This window comes from Pongo pygmaeus, chromosome 8 (assembly GCF_028885625.2).
Source record: "Pongo pygmaeus isolate AG05252 chromosome 8, NHGRI_mPonPyg2-v2.0_pri, whole genome shotgun sequence".
NCBI classification, from domain to species: Eukaryota; Metazoa; Chordata; class Mammalia; order Primates; family Hominidae; genus Pongo; species Pongo pygmaeus.
This window is the reverse complement of record NC_072381.2, coordinates 117,664,256-117,687,189: the sequence shown is the minus strand read 5'-3', so window position 1 is coordinate 117,687,189 and position 22,934 is coordinate 117,664,256. Positions and strand designations below refer to the sequence as shown.

Here is a 22,934-nt window from a genome sequence, read left to right as displayed (position 1 = left end):
TTGCATCAGAAACCCAATACTGGGAGTTTTTTAAATGTAAAGGTAGGATAGAATAATTAGAAGTCTGTGGAAGGCCAGATGCAGTGGCTCACGCCTGTAATCCCAGCACTTTGGGAGGCCGAGGCAGGCAGATCACGAGGTCAGGAGATCAAGACCATCCTGGCTAACATGGTGAAACCCCGTCTCTACTAAAAATACAAAAAATTAGCTGGGTGTGGTGGCGGGCACCTGTAGTCCCAGCTACTTGGGAGACTGAGGCAGGAAAATGGTGTGAACCCGGGAGGCAGAGCTTGCAGTGAGCTGAGATCGCACCACTGCACTCCAGCTTGGGTGACAGAGTTAGACTCCATCTCAAAAAAAAAAAAAAAAAAAAAAAAAAAAGTCTGTGGCATATGTGCGAGTCTAAGAAGCTCTAGAAACCCCTGAGAGAATTGGGGAATTAGCTGTCAACATGATATATTAACACTGTAAACTGTAGTCATAGGTTATTTATTTTAAGGCATTTTGTTTATTCCATAGCACCAGGTAGAGATACAAGATCATAAAACACAATGATGAAATACAGCAAAACTAATACAACATTGGTTTATTCTGACAGCAAAGGATTTGAACATGGCTATGAATATGCTATTTAAGAGTTTTCTACTAGAACCAATAAAATATGTCTTCTGTTTTTCCTGACTATAAAAACCTGAATTTACAGAAAGAAGAGATCCTAAACTCATTGGAACTCCAGCTTAGAGACCAAGTCTAGACCAAATTGAGTCATTTTACTCTAGCCTATTACTAAACAAACATACACTTCATGTATCTGGAGATTTCATAACTAGTTTAATTTCTGAGTTCACTAACACAAGTTGTAAAAGAATCATCAAACTGCAAATTGCAAAACTTCTCAAATACCTTAAATACAGAGAGACAAACCCATGTGTTGTTTTCAAATTATAAGCCTACTAATTAAGTCTTTACATAACTAAGGACTTAGAACTCTGCCTTTTCCTATCACAATCCAGCCAATTCTCTACCGGAATTGGTTCATTCAGTTTGTATTTTGTTGACAATGTAAATCATTTATATGGGCATATTCTGGATCACTGGGGTGGCCAGTTACCAAGATGTGCTACTGCATGCTTTCATTGGCTGCATTTGCTTTTGTGTTTCTGATTTTGTGTTAGCTTCATTCTAATGATTGTAAGTGAATGAGACAAAAACAGATGTAAGCTTCAATGTTTAAGTAAAAGCTAAATGAGATCAGACCATTTCTTATAAATGAAAACTTTTTAGTAGAGCAAATAGAGAAAAAATAGCATTGAGTGTCACAAGGCATTTATCTGTAGGATTGGGTCACAAAACTCACAGCACTTGTGTCATTGGAGTCACTTTATAGTCATGTTTCCAGCAGCAGTTTCACTGGGGCAATGCCATCTTATTAGGTTAAATTAATGTGAGTTGTAGTCTTCTTGTGATTATTCTTTTTGTAAATATTCCTATTTAATTTGTAATTTTCTTTTGACTTTAGAAGTATACATCTGCTATAAACACAAGGAGTTTCTACCTATATCATGTTTATATATTTAACAAATGGTATAATAAAAACAAATCAGGTCAGTACTAGGGGCTTTCAAGAATCCATTTCCTTTATATCATTAGGTTTGAGCAAAACTATTGTATTCCACTCTGATTCCCACATCATCTCCCATGTCATCAGTTGAAAGATTGGAACCCCCTGCCTGGGGGCTCAGCTCTGGTCCTTAAGTAGAATGATACTGCCTCAATGACAAAGCCCCTTTTTGGCAAAGTCAGCTATTAATGTGCATTCTGCATTTAGTGTTGACTTTGTAGTTGCACCTTACATTCTCTTCAAAATGCTCAGCGGTACTTGGTTGGGTCTGCTAACCTTTTAAAGTTAAAATAGCTTTCAAAGGAATTTACTGCAGCCCTGACTTGAGTATGGAGAAAGGAGGCTCCTACCCCAGCTTTAGAAGATCTGTGAGATCTAAGGGCCATGAGAAGTAGCCTAAGTTTTTCTTAGAAAGAAAAAAGCATCACCAAATTCACAGAAATTATTGGAGTGCATATTTGGCAAAGTGCTATTCTCTGTCCCCCAACAATGTGGTCTTCTGTTTGTTCTTTTTGGCAGCACAATAAACATGTTTGTCATTCACTGAGGACTGTTGTGGGTGGAGGAGCAGCAGCTGCCTGGCTAACTCCTATAACATGGCACAAATCCCCAACATCATGATGAGGTGGTGGAGAACATCTGTGGACCAGAAGGGGAGGGAGACAGCACTCAGAGACAGTTCTACAAGGGTAAAGCCAACTCAACAAAAGAGTTAACTCAGGGGTCTTCATAAAATCCACACAGTTTAGACAAAGTTGATTTTGTTCATCCCTTGGGGATTCTGTAGCTCACATTTATCAGTACAAAGAACCTGACAGATAAACCTAGGTTGTGGACCTCTGACAAATAGAAATCAGTGATGGTGCATTGTACTCTAGGGCTTTCACTGTAGAACTTAAAAACAATGAGAATCTAGGATTGGAATTTTAAAAGTTGATTTACATGATTTTCCTGTAATGATGAGAGCAAAATCTGTCTGTGAGATTATTAATAAGTGAACTGTCTTACCCCATCTCCTCATGTAGTTGCTTCCTTCTTATCATTCAGGTGAGATCTTGGGTCTTAGCTGAAATGTTTCTTCCTCTAAGGGGCTTCCCTGGCTGCTCTGTAAATCACGTCCCCCATGGAACCTCAAATACTCTACACATATTAGCAAGGGAAGGGGCCTTGTCTGTCTTGTCCACGGCAGTAGCCACAAGACCAGTTCCCAGTACAGTCATCATAATCATGGCTCACCCTGACTGGGTGTTTGCTGTTTGCTGGGCATCATTCAGTGCCCTTAGCTGTAATTAAATATCTATACCACAGCCATGTAGATAGGGGCAATTATTAGCCCAGTTTCACAGAGGAAACTGGGGTATGGAGGAGGGGTGAGGTCATTGCCCAAGGTCACTCAGTTAATGAAAGACAGAGCCATAACAAGAATTCAAATATTTGTTGAACGAACAGATCACTGAAAATCTTCTTTTGTAAATGTTGGAATCCAAGGGAAGCCATCTGAGGATGGCTTTACTAAGACTTGGGGAAGTGAGGTCCAGTTCTGCTTCATCCAATTTACCTTCGGTTCCTCCCTCTCTTCAGAGTTCAGGGGCTGGTCAGAGGGAGACCTCTTGATCTCGCCCCCTCTGCACCGCTCGGGTGTGCTTTAAAGTATAATTTTCAATCCTCAAAAGTTTTGCTGGGGCCAAAGTTAAGCTTCTCTTAAAACACTCTCTGCCTTTTAACAGCATAGCCCCATGAAATCCCAGAAGTGTCTCTTTTCCTTACCTGAGAAGCTATAGAGACTGGAAAATCCCCTGCCTGTAGTGAGTAAAGAGAGAGAATGCAGAAAGTTTAAGAAAAGATCATGGAAAGGAGAAGTCTCAGAGTGATGTTTCTAAAGCACAAAACCTGGCTGGGGGCTGCGGCTCACACTTGTAATCCCAGCACTTTGGGAGGCCGAGGTGGGCGGATCACTTGAGGTTGGCAGCTCGAGACCAGCCTGGGCAACATGATGAAACCCTGTCTCTACCAAAAAATACAAAAATGAACCGGGTGTGGTGGCACATGCCTGTAATCCCAGCTACTCAGGAGGCTGAGTCAGGAGAATTGCTTGAAGCTGAGATCACACCGTTGCACTCCAACCTGGGCGACACGGTCTCAAAAAAAAAATAAATATAAATAAATAAATAAATAAATAAATAAATAAATAAATAAAACACAAAACCTGACCACAGTCCTCCCCTGATTAAACCGTCAGGTGCTCCATTGCCTTTCAGACAGTTTATACTGGGGGTTTACAAAGTTTCATCTCACAACGCTTTCTCTCCAAGGCAGGGGTTGGTAAGCTTTCTGAAAAGAAAATAGTAAATAGTAAATTTTGTCAGCTTTGCAGGCCGTCCCATCTCTGCTGCCACGAATCCACCCTGTAGTTGCAGTACACAGCTGTAGACAATATCTATGTGAACGAGTGTTGCTGTGTTCTAATAAAACTTTCTTTAAAGGCACTGAAATTTGAATTTCAAGTAATTTTTTTTTTTTTTTGAGACAGAGTTTCACTCTTGTTGCCCAGGCTAGAGCGTAGTAGCGTGATCTCTGCTCACTGCAACCTCTGCCTCCCAGGTTCAAGTGATTATCTGGCCTCAGCCTCCCAAGTACTGGGACTACAAGTGTGCACCACCACTCCCGGCTAATTTTTGTATTCTAGTAGGGACAGGGCCAGGCTGGTCTCGAACTCCTGACCTCAGGTGATCTGCCCGCCTTGGCCTCCCAAAGTGCTGGGATTAGAGGCATGAGCCACCATGCCTGGCCCTGAATTTCATGTAATTTTTACGTATCACGAAATATTGTTGTTTTGATTCTTTTTTTGAACCACATAAAAATGTAAAAACTGTTCTTAATTTGCAGGCCACAAAACCAGGTGGCACCTGGGCCTTGGCTTGGTGACTGTCCTCTAAGATAGAGCCACTACAGCTTCCCACCTTCCCACAGGTTTTGCCCACCCTTCATGTCACACTATCCTTCAGGTCTCACTTGGATATTGTCAGCAGAGCTCTTTCACAAGCCCTGCACTAGGTGGAACCCCTTTGCTCCGTTCAGGATGAATATCCCTTATCCAAAATGCTTGGGACCAGAAGTGTTTCAGATTTCAGATTTTTTTTTTTTGGATTTTGGAATCTTTGCATTATACTAGTTGAGCATCCCTAACTGGAAAACCTGGAATCTGAAATCTAAAATGCTGCAATGAGCATTTCCTGTGAGCATGACCTTTGAGCATCATGTGGGTGCTCAAAAAGTTTCAGGTTTGGGAGCATTTGGATTTTGGATTTTCACATTAGTGATGATCAACTGTGCAACCATGGCACCAGCCCACCGTCACCCCCCTTAACGTAATTTCTCTTTCCCTTAGTGTCTAACATCTCTCTCCTTGCTAGACAGTAAATCCCTTGAGGACAGGGCCTGCTTGGGTCACATTTATTTCTGAAATCCTAGTGCCCTGCCAGGCCAGACAGTGCTGGATGCTCAGTAAAGGTTTTTTGACTTGCACATGACATTCTCATGACATCTCATTTTTCCTTCCTTCCTTCCTTCTTTCTCTCTTTTCTTTTCTTTTTTCTTTCTCTTTCTTTCTTTCTTTTTCTTTCTCTCTCTCTCTGTCTCTTTCTCTCTCTCTTTCTTCTTTTTCTTTCTTTCTTTCTTTTTTTTTTTGAGACGGAGTTTCACTCTTGTTGCCCAGGCTGGAGTGCAATGGCGCGATCTCAGCTCACTGCAACCTCTGCCTCCCAGATTCAAGCGATTCTCCTGCCACAGCCTCCTGAGTAGTTGGGGTTACAGACGTGCCCCACCAAGCCCAGGTAATTTTGTATTTTTAGTAGAGATGGGGTTTCACCATGTTGGTCAGGCTGGTCTCAAACTCCTGACCTCAAGTGATCTGCCCACCTCGGCCTCCCAAAGTGCTGGCATTATAGGCATGAGCCACCGAGCCTGGCCCCATGACATCTCATTTTCTATTATTATTGTTCACTTCATGCTCTGTTTAGAAGCTCAGCACTTCCTCATTCCTTGGGGGTATTTGAATTTAGGGTGCAGATAGAACTTTTAGAGTAGATAACAAACCTCAACTCCTTCGTTTGGCTTGAGCTGTTCCCCACCCCTGGCTAGAAGACTCTAGGAGCAGGTGAAGGTTGTGCCCACAGGCACGACTGGTTTGGCAATTCAGTAAAAATGCTCAAACTGGCTGTGCCTGTGGACACAGCCCAGAGTGAACTCAACCATTTGGAAAACAGAGACGCTTACTCCGCAGGGAGAGCTCCACGACCAGGACTCCCCCGGTCTGGTCTCGCAGGAGGCGCTTCCGTTTATCGCAGGTCTGAAGACCCAGAGAGGCAGAGGGGAGAGAAGCGGGGAAGGTGGGATGACGCGTGAGCAAAGGGGAGAAAAGAGAAAGAAAAGACATTTTAAAAAGGTCACAAATGGCGTGGAGTCACAATTCCCCAGTCAACAGAGATGAGTTACCTTTTTAAAAAATAACCCAGAGACACACTGTTCATCCCTTCTCCAACTTGAATACAAAGAGAAAGCTTTACTTTGTTAACTCTTCAAGCCAGAGGGAATCCTGCTGGAAGAGGTCATTGAGTGTGGAAGGGATTGATACCGTTTCCTTTGATAAGGCTTTTACTTATCACTCTCACCACAATAATTAGAGAAGTGGACACTTGCAATTGTATTCTGGTTCATTTTCTTTTCTTTCTTTTTAAAAATATGGCCTCGATACTTATCCTTTGATCAACTGTACAATGTCTTTCCCCTCCTCTCCCTGGCTCTGCACTCTGTGGTTTCTTTCCCTTTTGCTGTTTGTGCTCATAAAGAACCATTTTCTGGCCAAATGAAACAATAGCAATAGAGATTATGACCTTATTTTTGTTGGTTACTATAGGCCATGTGGATAGCAGTCTCTTTGGAAACACCGAGGTCTCCAGTTGAAAGAGACCAGAAAGGAGAACAGTTTGAGATTTGGCACGTCTAAGTGTCTCAGTGGTGGTTCTCAGGCTTGAGTGAGCACTGGAATGACTGTGGCTTGTTAGAGCACAGCCTGCCAGGCCTTCCTCTCACGTGGTCCAATCAGCCATGACCCAGTGTCGGGAATTTCTGCAGCATCTCTCTGAAGTCACAGAGGTGAACCCTCGGGCTGTTCAGTCAAGACTAAAAACACCCACCTTTTGAGTTGTGCCCACGGCCTGTCCCTGCCACCTAGACCTTGAATTTCCCTTGCCCTTTTCACTTCTTCAAAGTATTTCCATGTCTGTTATCACTTTCATTTACCTACACTGCCCTCTGATGAGGGAAGGGCCATCATTACTTAACACACTTTGCTTAAGGATGAGAAAGCAGGTCCCAGCGGGTTAGGCAACACATGCCAGACTATGTGGGTTGTTGGAGGCAGGGTGGATAGGGCCCCCAGCATCTGCCCTCATGAGCATCTGCCCTTATACTCAGTGCCATTTCCTCCAGATGCCCTCAGCACACAGCTGCCCTGGCCTGGTTATGATTTCCCCACTCAAACTCCAGCTCCTCCAATACTGGCACCCTTTAGGTAACATTGTCCTTCTGGAGAGAGGCAGCTCACCACTGGGCAGGAGAGTTTCTCACTGTCGCAGATGAACGTCTCACAGTGTAACCACACCTTGGAGAGTTTGGGGATGTTCTGGAACCGGAAAGCATTGAATTGGAAGGTTGCCCTGTGGTCTCTCCCATTCTCATGCACGAGGACGGTTTCATCCGTGGGGCAGCTGAGGCAGATGGGGAAAGAAGAGTGAACTGTCACCTCCTTGAACTCCAGCAAGAGCTGCTGAGCAATTTACACACAAGGCTCCCAAGGTGGTTATATGGCCTCTAACCTTCCCAGACATTTTGATTAGCAGCACCTCACTTGATCCTCACAACTGTGAGGTCAAGTTGATGAGCTAGGAGGTGGGTATTGCTGTCCTCATTCTATAGACAAGGTACGATGGGAGGGGAGTGACTTATAAGAGCCACACTTTTAGTAAGTTACACCTGTGTCCCAAAGAAAGAAAATCCCTAGGAGATAAGGCCCTCCGAGGACTGGAATATGTCCAGCCCTTGAGGGACATGCAAAGTAAGGACAATGGCACCAGGAGCAGCATTGACCCTGTTACCACAGCTGCCTAAGCTCAAGTCATACCCAACACATTTCTGTGTGTGAATTGTGAGGTTTTGCATTGAAAATTTGTATTTATGGTATATTATTTAAATTATATATATCTACATAGTTACCTTTGTAAAAATGTCACATTTTTAATATAAGCACAGAAATAATGACTGAAGGATACCGTCTAAATGTTAACACAGGCTGATACAAAGGGATAAAATTATGGGCATTTTTGGTTTTCTTCTTTGTATTTTTATGTATTTTTCCAAATTCTCTATAATGAGAATATAATATTTGTATAATATTCCAACGTCTCAAAGGTAATAATTCAGTTAAAAAAATGACACAGATGGACATTTATTTAAGCTAGTGGTTCTCACTTGGTCCACTTTGTGCCCCAGGGGACATTTGGCACTGTGATTGTCCAGACTGCGGGAAGTGCTGCTGGAATCTAGTGAGTGGGCGGAGACCAGGGCTGCTGCTGAACATCCTACAGTGCACAGCACAGCCCCCACAGTGGAGAATGGTCCCACTCCAAATGTCAAGGTGCCAACATTGAGAAACCCTGGTTTCAGCAAACATACTTTTCATTTAACAAAGACTGATGACCTAAGTGCCATTCCTTTAACTGGGTGTTGGAAACAGACACAACCATTCTTGGGACTGTACAGAGAAGCCCACATTATTGTGGGGGTTTGTTATCTGCAGGTAGCAAGGGGTACCAGGGTCTGTTGCTCTGCAGGAAAAGGTCTATGTATCGAAAGCGTCAGACCACTGAACAGCACCACAGCAGGCCCCAAATTAATGCGCGACTCTGAAGCATCTTTCTTCCTGTATTGTAAACTCGGCACACATGCCAGAGAGTGGTCCAGTTACCCCAGGGAACCTTCATGATGTTCTCTACCCCATCCCCATTCCCTCAGAAACAGACAACGGGGGGCCACGCTAAAGGCAGGCGCTAAGGAAGTCAAGTGTGAGAGTGAGGGAGTGAAGTGAGGGAATGCTATACCTTTGTACCTGGACCAGGGGTCAGAGCCGGGTCTGTGTGTGGTGGGCTCTGAACAGTGATGAAACTGTGGCATTTTCCAAGTTGTGAAACAAGACTTCTGGAGGATCATTTTGTCAATAAACCCGAGATCCCCATATGAACTCAAGATGGGAGTTCTTAAAATAGCTCTTTGCAGCCAGAGTGCCCCAGGCATGGTCAGCCAGTGGAAAATAATGTAAGCAGAGCTTTGTCAGGGGGTGGGGAGGAGGCAAAAAATAGGCAGGTCTAGATGCCTAGGCACTGCTGCTTCTTGGCACCAGCTGCAGCACCCACACTTCAGTGGCAGCTACCTCTAGGTGGTGGAAGCCCCCAGGAGGCTTTTATGCCCTCTCTGCGTGAGCCTCCTTTCCCATGTCAGATTGCTCTTTGAGATAAGTATGCTGCTTTTGGGGCATCCATGTGTACAGGGAAATTCCTGATGATATGTCTCCTGCCATCTCTCCAGGAACTTTTGTAAACTGGGTTTTTTTTTCCAAAGGGGCCCAGTGTGAGAAAAAAATCATCTGGAGATTGTGGGAGTGGAGTTTTCCATTCTCCCCTTTGACACTGAACTTTGTGCATGTATCTCCAACTTTGAGGTGCCATGTCAACTAGGAAGAACATAGAAATGGATCGGGATGTCTTACATCTGTCTGTGTTGAAATGCAGATTCCCTGGGTTTCTCCAGAGTCCTTCGGATCTGGTAGGTTTACAGTGCACCTGCATACGTAATAGGCACCCTATGCAGTTTGTGTGTACATTAGAGCTTGAGGACAATTGTGCAGACCACCCAAAGCCACAGGCATCCCTTTTTCAGCCATGTTGCACATCTGCCAGATGGGAACAATGGCACTAGAACTCCCTGCAGAGAGATGATTCCAGGGGTGGCAGAAGCCTTTGCCTAGTGTGACCATTGCCTGAGAGAGGTTCCCAGTGCCTGATAGCAATTTCTGGTCCCTGCAGGCCAATACGTTATTTCAGAATTCCTGGAGTCATTTGATTGCACCATTGCTAACAGAGGCTAAATGAATTGAATCATTCAATGGCAGATGTGAGGTAAACACCCAAATTAAGCTGCCATCTCTACAGGAGGCTTTGCTGGGCTGTGTAGATGTGCCTCGGCCAGCCTGTCCTGTCCAGGCCACTCAGGAGGTAATACTGACTGAGTCTGAATCACAGGCCTTCTCCTTACTAGCTCCATATCTTGGGCATGTTTCTGGACCTGTGCCTCAGTTTTCTCCTCTATGAAATAATGATTATTATACTGTCTATTTAGAGAGGGTTTAATGACATTTAGATAAATTAATATTTGTGAAACAGCTATCTAGAACAATGTTTGGTATACTGTAAGAGCGTATAAGTGTTTGCTAAATAAAAATAGAGGTCCAAAATAGCTCCACTTTTGTTATCCAATTATCTTTATCCTTGACATTAATTTTTCCTTGGCCTGATGGGTTCTGAGAATAACACAGGCACATTGGTCTGTTATGTGCTTTGTTTAGAGAATGATCTCTTCTTTGTTTACTGCTAATTATGTGTATGATGTCCACATCTCTTGTCTAGCCCCGTCTCTCCTCTGATTTCCAATGGTACAATTCTAAGTACTTCTGGACAATCATCATTTGAAGCTTAACATGTCTGTTAGTAAACTCAGCTAGAATCCATATTTCCCTATCCAAAAACCTCCTTCTCCAACAGCCAAATCCAAACACTCTTCCTCAGCTTTGTAGTCCACAGATTTAAGAACACAAAGCCATATTTTTCCATTACTCCCCAGATTTCTTGCACTGTCCTTTCCTCCACCTCCTATCTGATTAGTTCCTACATTTTCTCATTCCTGTAGAAGTGTCTCCCTACTTTTTATTACCTTGTTGCATTCACTTGGCTACAATAGCAGTTCATGTCTTATCACCCTTGCACAATAGCTGCCAGGGCGTCTAATCTGGTCTTTCTCCCTTCCCTGCATGTTTCTAAACCATCCTGTGTATGAGTTCCAGCATTGCCTTTCTAGGGCACACTTTTAGTACTACTTTAGTGCTTTACTCCAAATTGTAAAAGCTCCCGGTTATCTACTTAATTAGTAATAAAAACAATGATCTTATTTAAAATGGTTGGACTATCTAGCAGGTACCATCTGCTAAGCTTTTGATATGGATAATTTAATTTAGTCATCATCACCGTGGTTCTGTTGTCAGACTAATTGGATTTGAATTCAGCCTGCACACTTCCTCTTGCACACATACACACATGCACACACATGCACGCACACACACACATTTACTATGAGAACTTACCCTCTCTTGTGCCTCAGTATTCTCATCTGTAAAATGGGGGTGATAGTAAAACTACCTTTCTTGTTGTACGGCTTAAAGGAGTTAATATAAGTTAAAGCTCTCAGAACAGTATCTGGTCCCTAGAATGCACTATGTCCTGTTTCTTAGTATTTGTCCTTTGCCTGGAACCACAGAGGATGTCACTGTTGTCACTTCAGCAGGCTTCATCTCTTCCTCCCAAGCTTTCCCAAGCCAGAGCAAAGTAGTCCGATAAATGCCCAGTTCCACTGCTCAGCCCTGTCTCTAGATAGTGTACCTACCCCTTGTTGATCAGCTGCCACTGCAAGGGATACATGAAGTCAGCCGAGGGGGTGGCCCAACAGCTGTTCAAGACCACTTTAAACCTGGAAATAAAACAAAGTGGCATCACTTTGAAACAGAGAATCTTATGCCTACAGACATCTGATGATTAAAAAGTATGTCAGCTAGTCTTTTTTTTCTTTGCATTTAAACATATAAACTTGGAGGAAATGTACTTACCTAATGCTTAACCCTTTGGCTTCCACTCCTGCAAACAGATCTGAACCGATTTCGGATGCCTCCAGGACAAAGGGAGCTTCTTTCTTGGTGGAGAACTTGGCATTCTTTGGGAGGAAATTGACACTGGGCATTATGAACTCTCAGATTAAGCAGCTGGGTCTACCAGGAGCAGATGAATTGGGATGGGGTGGGGATGAGAATCAACCCAAAGACATAAGCACGTGAGACCACAGAGCGATCCTCCAGGACCAGAGAAACTCTGTTAGGATGCTATGCCATCTTAGAAGGGATGAGAACATCATATAATCACGTATTCTAGATTTGCTCATCATAGTGAGACACACACTGTATGTCTCATTTACGCCAATGAGATTTCACTAATGGAAAACAAGTGAAATTCAGGGATATTAAGGCACTGTGTTATACTGAATCGCCCAAGGACACAGGGACTGAGCACATACAACACCCGCCTCTGCCCTCACTCGTTGCTACTTTTTGCCTGAGCAGATTTCAGCGTGGGTTGGGAAGTGTAGGATCTGATTCCCAGTGCAATCATCAACAACAATAACAACCACAACCACAACGTATTGATCAACTACTATGTGTTGGGCACTGACAATGGAATCTGTCAGGATTTTGTTAGCGAACAAAGCAAAGATATCTGCCTTCAATGATCTGGCATATTCTAGCAGGGGAGACAAACAATAAGTAAGTAAATGATATAATATGTAACTATAGACCATAGGACATTATCTAGAAAAGCTATAAAACATGCAGAGCGGGATAAGGAAGATCAGCAGTGTGACGAAGGGCAGGTTGCAGTTTTAAATACAGTGGTTGGGGAGGCCTCACTGAGGATGTGACATTTGAGCAAGATTTGGAGGAAGTGAGGAGGGGGTCCATGTAGCCATCCGGGGAAGAATGCTTGAGTCAGGACAAAGGCCCTGGGGCAGGACTGTGGCTGGCAGCACAGCAAGGAGGACAGTGTGGCTGGAACAAGTAAGTGAGGCAGGAGGGTGGAGAGTGGAGAGCGGGGCCGGGGTGAGGTTAGAGAAGTTATGGGGGCTGATCAAGAAGACTGGGGCTGGCTGGGCGCTGTGGCTCACACTTGTAGTCTCAGCACTTTGGGAGGCTGAGGAAGGCAGATCACTTGAGGCCACAAGTTCGAGACTAGCCTGGCCAACATGACGAAACCCCGTCCCTATTAAAAATACAAAAATTAGCTGGGTGTGGTGGCAGGCGTCTGTAGTCCCTGTAGTCCCAGCTACTCTGGAGGCTGAGGCAGGAAGATCTCTTGAACCTGGGAGGTGGAGGTTGCCGTGAGCCAAGATTGCACCATTGCACTCCAGCCTGGGTGACAGAGTGAGACTCTGTCAAAAAAAAAAAAAAAAAAAAAACCTCAAAAACTAAACACTTGGTCTTACTCTCTGAGTGCAGTGGGGCAACAAGGAGTCAACACCATGATTTGAGCACAGGAACAGCAGGTTCTGATCACTGGCCTGGCATGTGTGATATTTGCCTGCCATTCTCATCAGGACATGTTGGGTGAGCTGTTAGGAGTAACAGCAGTGTTTCTGTTTGATTTACTCAAAGGAGGCTGATTTCTCCATTCTCTGAGTCTTGAGTTCATTCAACTCCAATAACAATCTTGAACTGCTCTGTGGTTTAGCTTGCCCTTTTTTTTTTTTTTTTTTTTTTTGAGATGGAGTCTCCAGCTCTGTTACCCAGGCTGGAGTGCAGTGGCGTGATCTCGGCTCACTGTGAAATCCGCCTCCCGGGTTTGTGACATTCTTCTGCCTCAGCCTCCCGAGTAGCTGAGACTACAGGTGCCTGCCACCATGCCCGGCTAATTTTTTGTATTTTTAGTAGAGACTGGCTTTCACTATGTTAGCCAGGATGGTCTCGGTCTCCTGACCTCATGATCCGCCTGCCTCGGCCTCCCAAAGTGCTGGAATTACAGGTGTGAGCCACCACGCCCAGCCTGTGGATTAGCTTTCAGAGACAAAAGCATTACCATGGAAGGGCAAGGATCCTGGGCTAACCCGAGCTTCCACCGCTAACTTGGGACACACTATAGTCAAGTCAGCCTTTTAGGCCTCAGCTTCTTCCTATGCAAAATGGACATAACCTTTGTGACTTTATGTAATAGGAGAATAAAGCTTAGACCAGGTTACTGTTTGAAAGATTGAGTTTCATAGACCTGGAGATTTGCAGAACTGCAATAGGTAGACAGTGGCAGGAGGAACGGATTTCAGCAAGGATGTCTAGTTAAAATGGACTGTATAGTATTCCATGGTGTATACATACCACATTTTCTTTATCCAGTCTGTCACTGATGGGCATTTGGGTTGATTCCATGGCTTTGCTATTGTGAATAGTGTTGCAATGAACATACACATGCATGTATCTTTGTAATGGAATGATTTATATTCCTTTGGGTTGCATGTATCTTTGTAATAGAATGATACACATTCTTTTGGGTATATACCCAGTAATGGGATTGCTGGGTCAAATGGTCTTTCTGGTCGTTTGCAAAGACATGGATGGAGTTGGAAGCCATTATCCTCAGCATACTAACAGAGGAATAGTGCATGGTCTCACTTACAAGTGGGAGCTGAACAATGAGAACACATGGACACAGGGAGGGGAACAACACACACTGGGGCCTTTTGGTGGGTGGGGTGGGAGAGGGAGAGCATTCGGAAAAATAGCTACTGCATGCTGGGCTCAATACCTAGGCGATGGGTTGCTAGGTGCAGCAAACCACCATGACACATGTTTACCAGTGTAACAAACCTGCACATCCTGCACATGTACCCCAGAACTTAAAATAAAAATAACAAATAAAGATAAAATAAAACAAAATAAAGTGACTTTACCCCTCACATGTCAAACACACAGGGACTTTGCTGAGAGGGCTCAGAATCTGTTTCGTTTCCTAGTGCCTTTGACATTATTTTACTTACGGCAAGTTCAGCAAGGGCTCCCTGATTCAGTCACCTAGAAGTCAGTTGCTTCCTCCCATTTGTCAGCCCCTGCACCATTTAAATGGCTGCAATAATTGGATAATAATGTTCTTAATCATAAGGGATCTACTGGCTTAATATGCAGGTTGAAGTGGCAGATTTACAGTGGCTTTTAATGTTCCTTGTTATGTTCTGAGATTTGTCATATTTTGAGAGGCCATTTTCAAATATGGGAACTTACCTGGAGACCCCGATGTAGTCCCCAAACCTGTCAGAGGTATCGCTCCCAACTCTTTCTGCCAAGGACCAGCCAGCAGAATGTTAGAATATTGGAATAATACCTCTCCTCATGGAAGAACCTGCCTGATTCTGTTACAAAGTGAAGAACAGAGCTGACACCGTTAATTCAATTTCTGAAATAGGACACTAATGATTGAGTTCTCTATATTCTCACCCAAAAGCTCAGGCAAGGCTTGGAATAATTTTTCCCCCACTTTCTCTATAATGTGAAAATTAGAAACCTATTCCAGATCCAGTAACCTTCCTTTATCCACAGGAGATATGTTTCAAGACCCCCAGTGGATTCCTGAAATTGCAGATAGTACCAAACCCTGTATATGTTACTTTTTTTTGATCTGATAACATAGATGGCTACTGAGTGACTGACAGATAGGTAGTGTCTACAGGGTGGATATTCTGGACAAGGGGATGATTTACATCCCAGGAAGTACAGAGCGAGTGGTGCAAGATTTCGTCATGCTACTCAGAACAGGTGTGCAATTTAAAACTTAAGAATTGTTTATTTCTAGAATTTTCCATTTACTATTTTTGGACCACAGTTTACCAAGGGTAACTGAAACCATGGAAAGCAAAACTGTGGGTAAGAAGGGACTACTTTACTGAACGGTTGAGTCACAACTAGCTGGTGTCACAAGTTCAGGATGAGTACACCTGGCTTAACAATAGTTCATGTGGAAAAATCTCGGAGTTGCTCCATGTGAAATAGCGGTGAAAAAAACTGCCCTAAAGTTATTTTCCTAGGACACATTCCTAGAGAGTCTTCCGGAACCTAGAAGGTCACCTCTGACCCATGATGGCCTGCACAGGTCTGATAAAGTCTAGAATATAACACTTCAACTCTGGGCTTCATTTTTTAATAGGGATACTGAGCAACTGGATCATATTCAGAGAAGAGTGACTAGGATGGTGAATGAACCACCAGCAGAGACAAGATGTTTAGCTTGGAGAAGGTGGACATATTTGAAGGACCGTCAGCCACATAATTATATGATATTATTTCAGAAGACAGAACCGGGACACATGCGCGAGAGTTCAGGGTGTCAGATATCAGAGCTGATCTAAAATGGGAAGGCCCAAATATCATTGTCTTTGGAAGAGGCGGGGAGGCCACCCCACAACAATATTGCAGAAGGGTTTTGGGCTTTGGGTAGAAAGTCAAGGTTCACCACCTCAGAGGCTTGTTTTGACTCTTGGAGTCTATGATTTTGGTCTCTATTGCTTGCATTTTTTCCATCTTAAGCTTTTTCATTTCTCTCTCTCTAAGAGGAATGATCAGTACTGTTTTGATTGAATAAAAGTCAATATAATCCCACACTGACATCGATGTTCAGCCTTATAAAGGTAACAATGCTAGAAGCCCTCAGAGTTTCCACTTTAAATAGGGTCAGAGTCTACAGTGATGAGAATGGCTACTTTCTTGGGTACTTAACTTGTGCCAGGCACTGTGCTAAGTGCTTCCTAAAGATTATTTCATTTAATTCTATAACAAACCTATGGGGTAAGTGGTATTATTATATTATTATCCCTGTTTAACAAATGCAGAGATAGAAGCCCAGAGAGGTTAACTAACTTGCCCAAAGTCACACAACTAGTAAATGATGGAACAAGGCTTCAAACTAGTGGTCTGTTGAGAAGGACCATTTTCTTAACCACAGCACTAGGGTGTTTCTGTAAGCCAACTACCTTCCTTTATTTTGTATTGAAGGTCAAAATAACTTTTCACTAGGAATACCAACCATGGGATATTGTCAAGAGTGAGTAGGAGGGGGATGGAGAGAAAAGAAAGAGGAAGCCTGCTGAGTAGAACTGGTGCTTTTAGAGCCCAGCATTTGAAGCTTTCAGGATCCTAAGCAATTAGCAGTGCATTGATTCCATTGTGTTATCTAGGGCAGAGCTCTCTTTCTGGTAATTTGATGGAAATATATGCAGGGAGCAGTTGTTGCTTCAGAAACACATAAGAATGCTCTGAAAGCGGAAGAAGGGAGGAGAAAAAAATACCAACCACATGGGTCAGGCATAGGGAACTGAGCCCACGGCGGGAATATTAATCAGTACGAAAGTGTCAGGACGGCAGAGTCCCCTCTTTGCTGAGGCCCATTTGTCCTGGAAAGGTCTTGGTGGGCCTCAGGGGACGCCTGACCCTTAATTCTGTACTTGTTGAAGGGGGTGTCCCGTTTTCTGTCTGTCCAGCCCAGAGGATGGCCTGGGGGATGCTGAGGACATGTCTCTTATTATTATTATTTTTTTAAGAAAATAAGATCATTCCAGTTCTAAGACTTGATGTTTTGTTTATGCCTGAAGCTCAGCTCTACACAGCTGATGGTGGGCAATGATTTTTGACAATCCTGGTGTCTCCATGTTACCAACTATTGTAAAACCTTCATGGGATCATATCTATAATTTTATCTGGTTAAAATAACAATTATTCACTTCCAGACAGGGATTCAATAGCAAAGGCAGCCTGTCTTCAGGGAGTCCCCTGAGACTGTTGTCAGTGTGCAGAAGCCAATTTTCCTCTCCGGACGGCTTTCATCAGTGACTCTAGTGGTTTCACCACCTTATCATCACCCTGGTGGCCCATGCTGTATTTAGCCCCCGATTATAGGTCGAGGGCTGTATGGATGCCTTTTCTCAGTACTTAACCACTAGTGGTGTGTGGCTAGGGGCAGATGTAGATTTTGTGGGATCTGGAAACTTTTACAATGTGGGGAGTCCTCTTTAATGAAAAGAATCACATTTTTGAATACAGAATTAGACACAAGGCCTTGAAAGGGCCTCGAAATGAGTTTCATTCCCTTCGCAGTAAGTAAAGTGACCATATCTAGGAGATCTGTGTTCCAGACTGGCCACCGCTCTGAACTACCTGTGGGCCCTCAGGCTAATCCTTTCTCCCTCTGGGCTTCTGGTCCTCATCTGTATAACAGACTAGGTTATTCTAGGATCCCTTACAGCTCTCGCCTTCTGAGTTCAGCAGGGCTAATAGCTTCCAGGCAGCAGGTTAAGCAAGTTTAAAGAGTTCAAAGTTAATGGAGTTACAGGTAGTACGATGTTGCTCCTTTGAGAAGTGAATGGGTTAGACATGATGCCTTTCCAAGGAGGTCCTCTGACTCTAATGTTCTATGCAAAGGTTTGTATTTCTGCCCACATCTTCCTTTAGCCTTCTGGGACAATCTCTGTGTGCATGTGTCCTCAATGCAAGCTGCAGGTTTGTAGAAACAAAGCACCCCTTCTAAAGAGGAGAGCAGCTGGGCAAATGGCCATTGCATATTTGGTTTCTCTGGAGCACTTTATTTTGAGAGAGACCGAAGTGTGCCTTTAACTTCTATGTCAACATGGGCAGCCTGCCCAGATTAAGCAAGGAGGAAACGCTACTTGAAAGGCTTCAGAGACCAAAGAATTAGGCAGTAGAGGCCGACCCCAATCCTTCTCTTTAGCCCTGTCCCAGTCAGGAACCTCAATACGTTGTGCCAAATATTTTAAGAGCTAGATCTTAAATATAAATCTCTGGAGTGAGTTGTAGTGAAAACTAATCTTGACTAAAAGTCAGACATTGGTTGTCTTATTGTCTGTTGACCTTGCCTCAGTTTTCTCATCTGTAAAATGGGAAGGTTGGTCTTATATCTTTGCGGAAGATTGGTTTTTTTGTTTTTGTTTTTGTTTTTGTTGTTTTTTGAGATGGAGTTTCACTCTTGTTTCTCAGGCTGGAGTGCAGTGGTGCGATCTCGGCTCGCTGCAACCTCCGCCTCCCGGATTCAAGCAATTCTTCTGCTGCAGCCTCCCAAGTAGCTGGGACTACAGGCGCGTGCCACCACACCTGGCTAATTTTTGTATTTTTTTAGTAGAGACGAGATTTCACCATGTTAGCTAGGCTGGTCTTAAACTCCTGACCTCAGATGATCCACCTGCCTCGGCCTCCCAAAGTGCTGGGATTACAGGCGTGAGCTACCATGCCTGGCCGGAAGGTTGGTCTTATAGCTTATATCTTATACCTTTCAGCTCTTCTATCCAGTTTATGAATCTGACTTTCTGTGACAGTTTTTAAAGAGGTTTAAAGCTAAACCAAAGTTCATGTTTCAACTTGAATTTAAGAATGGGGCTCTGCACAGAGCTTGGGGAAGACTGAATCCTGAGGAAGCATCCCACCATCTCCTAGAAAGGCCACAGGGAAGTAATGGGAACCTGGAGACCACTTACAGTGTAGAAGTTGAGAGACAATTGGCTTTCAAATGTGCCCATGCTCCCGTTCTTCACATGAACAGTGGCCACTCTGAAAAGGGGAGAGAATTTTGCATAAGGACTGAAACACACTGATTGATAGGACCTGCAGCACACACACGAGGCAGCCAGCCCTCCACGCCACACAGCAACTTACCTCTGGTCAAAGGCAGCCTGGTTCACCAAGTAGGTGGAGTGGTAGGTGCAGGAGAAGGAGTAGTTGACAGGCTGGTTTTTTACAATCACTGTGGTGTCATTGGAAATGATGTGACTGTAGAAGTGATAGATAGGTGGCTTGTACTGGACAAAGAAAGGAGACAGTCAGGATGAATCTGTGTCCCCGCGATGGGAATGAGGGTTCTGGGAGAAGTGCAAGAAGATGGCTCAGAAACAAGTCCAGTGGGGAGACAGGAATGTCTGCCACTGACAGTGGCATCCACTCTTCCTGTCTGCGGGTGAGCTGATAATTTTGTAAAGGGTTCCTTAGTTTATTCAACTAAGAGTGTTTAAAAATGATCTAGGTTCATGTCGTATGCTTAAAAATCTCCATGTCCCCATTGGACTTCTGACCAAAAGGAACTGGCTCAAGAATCTCTGTTTCCCAAAGTCAACTCTTCATCCATTTCTCCTGTCCAAGTATTCTAAATGAATGCTTCACCCATCTCCAATTTCTAGAATGTTTCCTTCTGGTTCTTTGCTCTTTCCTTCTTCTAACTATAAGCACGATTTCTGAGACTCTTTCCCCTGACTTGTTGGGCTCTAAAATCACAGAATATTAGAGCTGGAGGGGATCTTGAACATCCACTTGAAAAGTGACTGACCTGAGACCACACAGATGATTTCTAGTTCACTAGGATATACTCAAAGACATGATGTCTTGTTAATCATGCTCATGACTCTTCCCATTAAATCACTGAATCCTTGTGAGGCCTTTAGAAAGAGGAGCTGGCCCTGGAAGCTCTTTGTTCTCATGCTCTGAGATAGATAGATGCACAGCCTTCTGGCAGGTAGGGCAGTATGAATGCTAGACCTTGGTGGGGAGGTTGGGAGACCTAGCCTCCCTTCATGATTCCATCCCTACAGGCTCTGTGGCCCTGAATGAGTGACTTTATTGGGAAGTCTCAGATTTCTCATCTGTCATATGATACTTGGTGAGAGGGCGTCTGTTTCCTAATAATTATCTTACGATATCCCATCCTGGGCACTTCACAAGACCGAGTTAGAAGTTGTATTATACATTGGTCACTCCCTAAACTGCCCTTCCAAATGCTCTTCATCACCACTTTGAAGTCTCAGGCAGAGAATGGCTTATCCATCCACCCATCCAATCCAGGAAGGATGGCGGCTTGTGAGCACAGGTTCAGAACTTGAAGGTGGGAAATGTACTTTGTTCTACTAGAAGGTAGCTTCACTGGCTTTGGCAACAAATTAGGAGGATAAGAGTCAAGCCAAAAGAGTTATCTAAACTAGGCAGAAGAGAAGATTTTAAATAACACCAACATTCCAGGATATTTGGGAATCAGGACTGACCTTTAAAAGGAAATGGGTAAATTCTGAATCCTTTCAAGGACGGATGGCGGACATCTCATTCTTGGGTCCAGTTGCCTTACCTTAAACAACTCTGCACCATGTGGCCTGGTCTTACCTCAGACTGGGTTCCACAATAGGACTTGTTTTTAGGTGATAAATCTGGGATCACAAATTGGTAGTAACCTCCTTCGTGGACCCCGTTGTAACACAGCCCTCCGAGGGCCAGCTGATGAACTTCCCATCCGTAGGGACACTCGGGGATTTTGGTGATGATGGTTTTGGGATAACAAAACACAAGAATGACATCTGGAAAGAGCACACATATAGTTTAAAATCAGTTATGGTAATCATGCTAACCTACGTAAAGAACAGTGGATTCCAGCTACACCTGAGCATGCAAAAGCAGTTGGTTAAAAACACCTTCCCTGCTATTCTTCACCAGCTGTGACAAAAGTTTTCCCGAAACTTCAGTCATTGAAGAGTCACTCTTACAGTTTTTGCTGCATTTATTTAATGACTGCACCACATTTAACATGGAATTAAAATTAGTCCATTTGGAACTTTAAGAAATGTATCTGTGAAACCACAGGTAGGATGTATTAGACATATATAAATATATATTAAAATCTCCATAACAATGAGCACATAACTTAAACATTTTAAATGTCAATTTCATGCATAATATTGTGAAATACTGATTTAGGGCACAAGATAGAAATTCAGTAGTTGAATGGAAAAAAAAGTGGAGATGCTTTATATATATATAATGGGATGTGGGGAGAGAGTGTGTAAGTGAGAGAGTGAAATAGAGCAAGCATTCTCTAATTTAAAAAAAGTCCAAGTTTATCCAGTACATTTTTGCTCCATTTGGGAAAAGTCTGATTGGTATTGGGTGGGGGGGGGGGTGCTTAAGTACTTTTCTACTTGGCTACATCATTGCATTTTTATAACAAGTTAGGCACAGAAGTGCTAAGCATTGTAAAAGGAAACTTCAGGAAACTTTTCTTCCCAGGAAAATGGACTGTGGTGAGGACATACCTGCTTTATTTGGAGCGCATGATTTTGCAGAGGCTTCTGCAAAGATGGCCAACAGGACAAAGGCCTTCATCACCATTGCTTCTCAGAACCTGGTCTCTGCCGGGTATCCAAACCAAGCTGGTCAAATGTTTACAGTCCTTCCAGGGTCTGAGCCTCGATCATTCTAAGTCAGAAACGTGAATGAAAAGTTAAAATCAAGGGAAGAACAAAGCCGCACATACAGTCTTGGGGAAATTTTCAAGGGAGATCAACGATGTTGTGTCATTTCTAATTGTTTCCTGTTAGCGCTGAGAGGCAAAAAGTGGGGCTCATACCGTTGGAAGCGTCAATGACACATGGAGTTGTTCATGTTCCCGACTGTTTCATCCTCTCCGGACTGTAGAGGCTGCCTGCTGGATGCTCCCCAAATCTGCTGCCCCAGTCCTAGTTTGACTTTATATAGCCCGAGGATGTAAAAGAAACCAGCTCCGGATAAGTCACAATGAGCATGCATTATCCACTGTGTGGGGAATAAAAAGGGGGGCTAGCACAGTAATCCGATGGGAAGCTCAGTTACTTGAATCTAATTTCTTTTGCTTTACAGAGTTGGAAAAACTTTGTTTTTAACTGCTTCAACCAAGATTGGGAAGAAAATTTGATTTTTTCCCCCTTTGTACACAAAATAACTCTGAATGGAGGCAAACTATTTCTGTACAATTCCAGGTGACAGTTTGAATCTTTTGTCTTGCTTTCTTTGCTTTATTTCCTGCTTTCTTATTTTTGTATGTAGGTAAACTAAACTTTGATAAGAAAACTCAGGTTTAACATTGTTGCACCTGATAACTAGGTGTGTGTGTGTGTGTGTGTGTGTGTGTGTGTGTGAACGTAAACATTTTAAAGGATTTTCCCTCTAATAAAAAAAAAAAAAAACTCTAGTGTCTTGAACTTCATCCTGAAGAACAACTTTTAATTGTACACCCTTGAGATTTCTAAAGCTTTATTAGTCTCCCAGAGCAATGACATTGGAAGAAGAAACTTAGAAAGTCTCTCTTATAATTCAATTCTTAGTCACCCGACAAGATCCCACTGAAAACAACAGATAACGTTACTCCCATGAAGGTTCCAGATATATTATTGATAATGCACATCATTTAATGTTTCAAAACATTGGGAGGTGTCTCATAAGCAATATGCATATGTAATGTGGTACAGTTTCTTTATTTCCTCAAAACCTATTGTTAAATTGATGGGATGTTTTATAATGATGGTATCAAAGAATGAAGGAAATAGCCATGTG

At 43.3% G+C, this 22,934-nt stretch overlaps 1 protein-coding gene across 3 annotated transcripts; it reads right to left on the bottom strand.

Moving 5' to 3' along the window:
- Window positions 1-485: 485 nt before the first annotated feature.
- Window positions 486-22,070, bottom strand: TECTB (tectorin beta). 3 transcript variants are annotated; one of them, XM_054435492.1, is made up of 11 exons: window positions 21,973-22,069; window positions 21,659-21,821; window positions 20,736-20,926; window positions 19,248-19,390; window positions 19,070-19,142; window positions 11,610-11,713; window positions 11,390-11,473; window positions 7,227-7,389; window positions 5,897-5,969; window positions 3,389-3,421; window positions 486-2,260 (listed from the first exon to the last, which is right to left on the bottom strand). In XM_054435492.1, exons 2-11 carry the CDS (start codon window positions 21,732-21,734, stop codon window positions 2,211-2,213), a joined length of 990 nt encoding a protein of 329 aa, XP_054291467.1. In that variant the 5' UTR covers window positions 21,735-21,821; window positions 21,973-22,069; the 3' UTR covers window positions 486-2,210. The 3 variants fall into 3 exon arrangements, with proteins under 3 accessions (XP_054291467.1, XP_063526333.1, XP_054291466.1); XM_063670263.1 differs by lacking the exon at window positions 486-2,260 and adding an exon at window positions 3,042-3,264 and having other exon boundaries at window positions 21,973-22,070; XM_054435491.1 differs by lacking the exon at window positions 486-2,260 and adding an exon at window positions 3,042-3,264 and having other exon boundaries at window positions 21,659-22,069.
- Window positions 22,071-22,934: the final 864 nt, after the last annotated feature.

What these genes read in the sequence shown, in the direction of transcription:
- TECTB (XM_063670263.1), bottom strand. Translation starts at nt 21,734, where the DNA reads ATGGTGATGAAGGCCTTTGTCCTGTTGGCCATCTTTGCAGAAGCCTCT. An exon ending in CAGGCTGCCTTTGACCAGAG is followed by an intron (nt 19,143 to 19,247) that starts GTAAGTTGCTGT and finishes TCCCCTTTTCAG; the next exon opens with AGTGGCCACTGTTCATGTGA. An exon ending in GCCAAAGGGTTAAGCATTAG is followed by an intron (nt 11,474 to 11,609) that starts GTAAGTACATTT and finishes TTTTATTTCCAG; the next exon opens with GTTTAAAGTGGTCTTGAACA.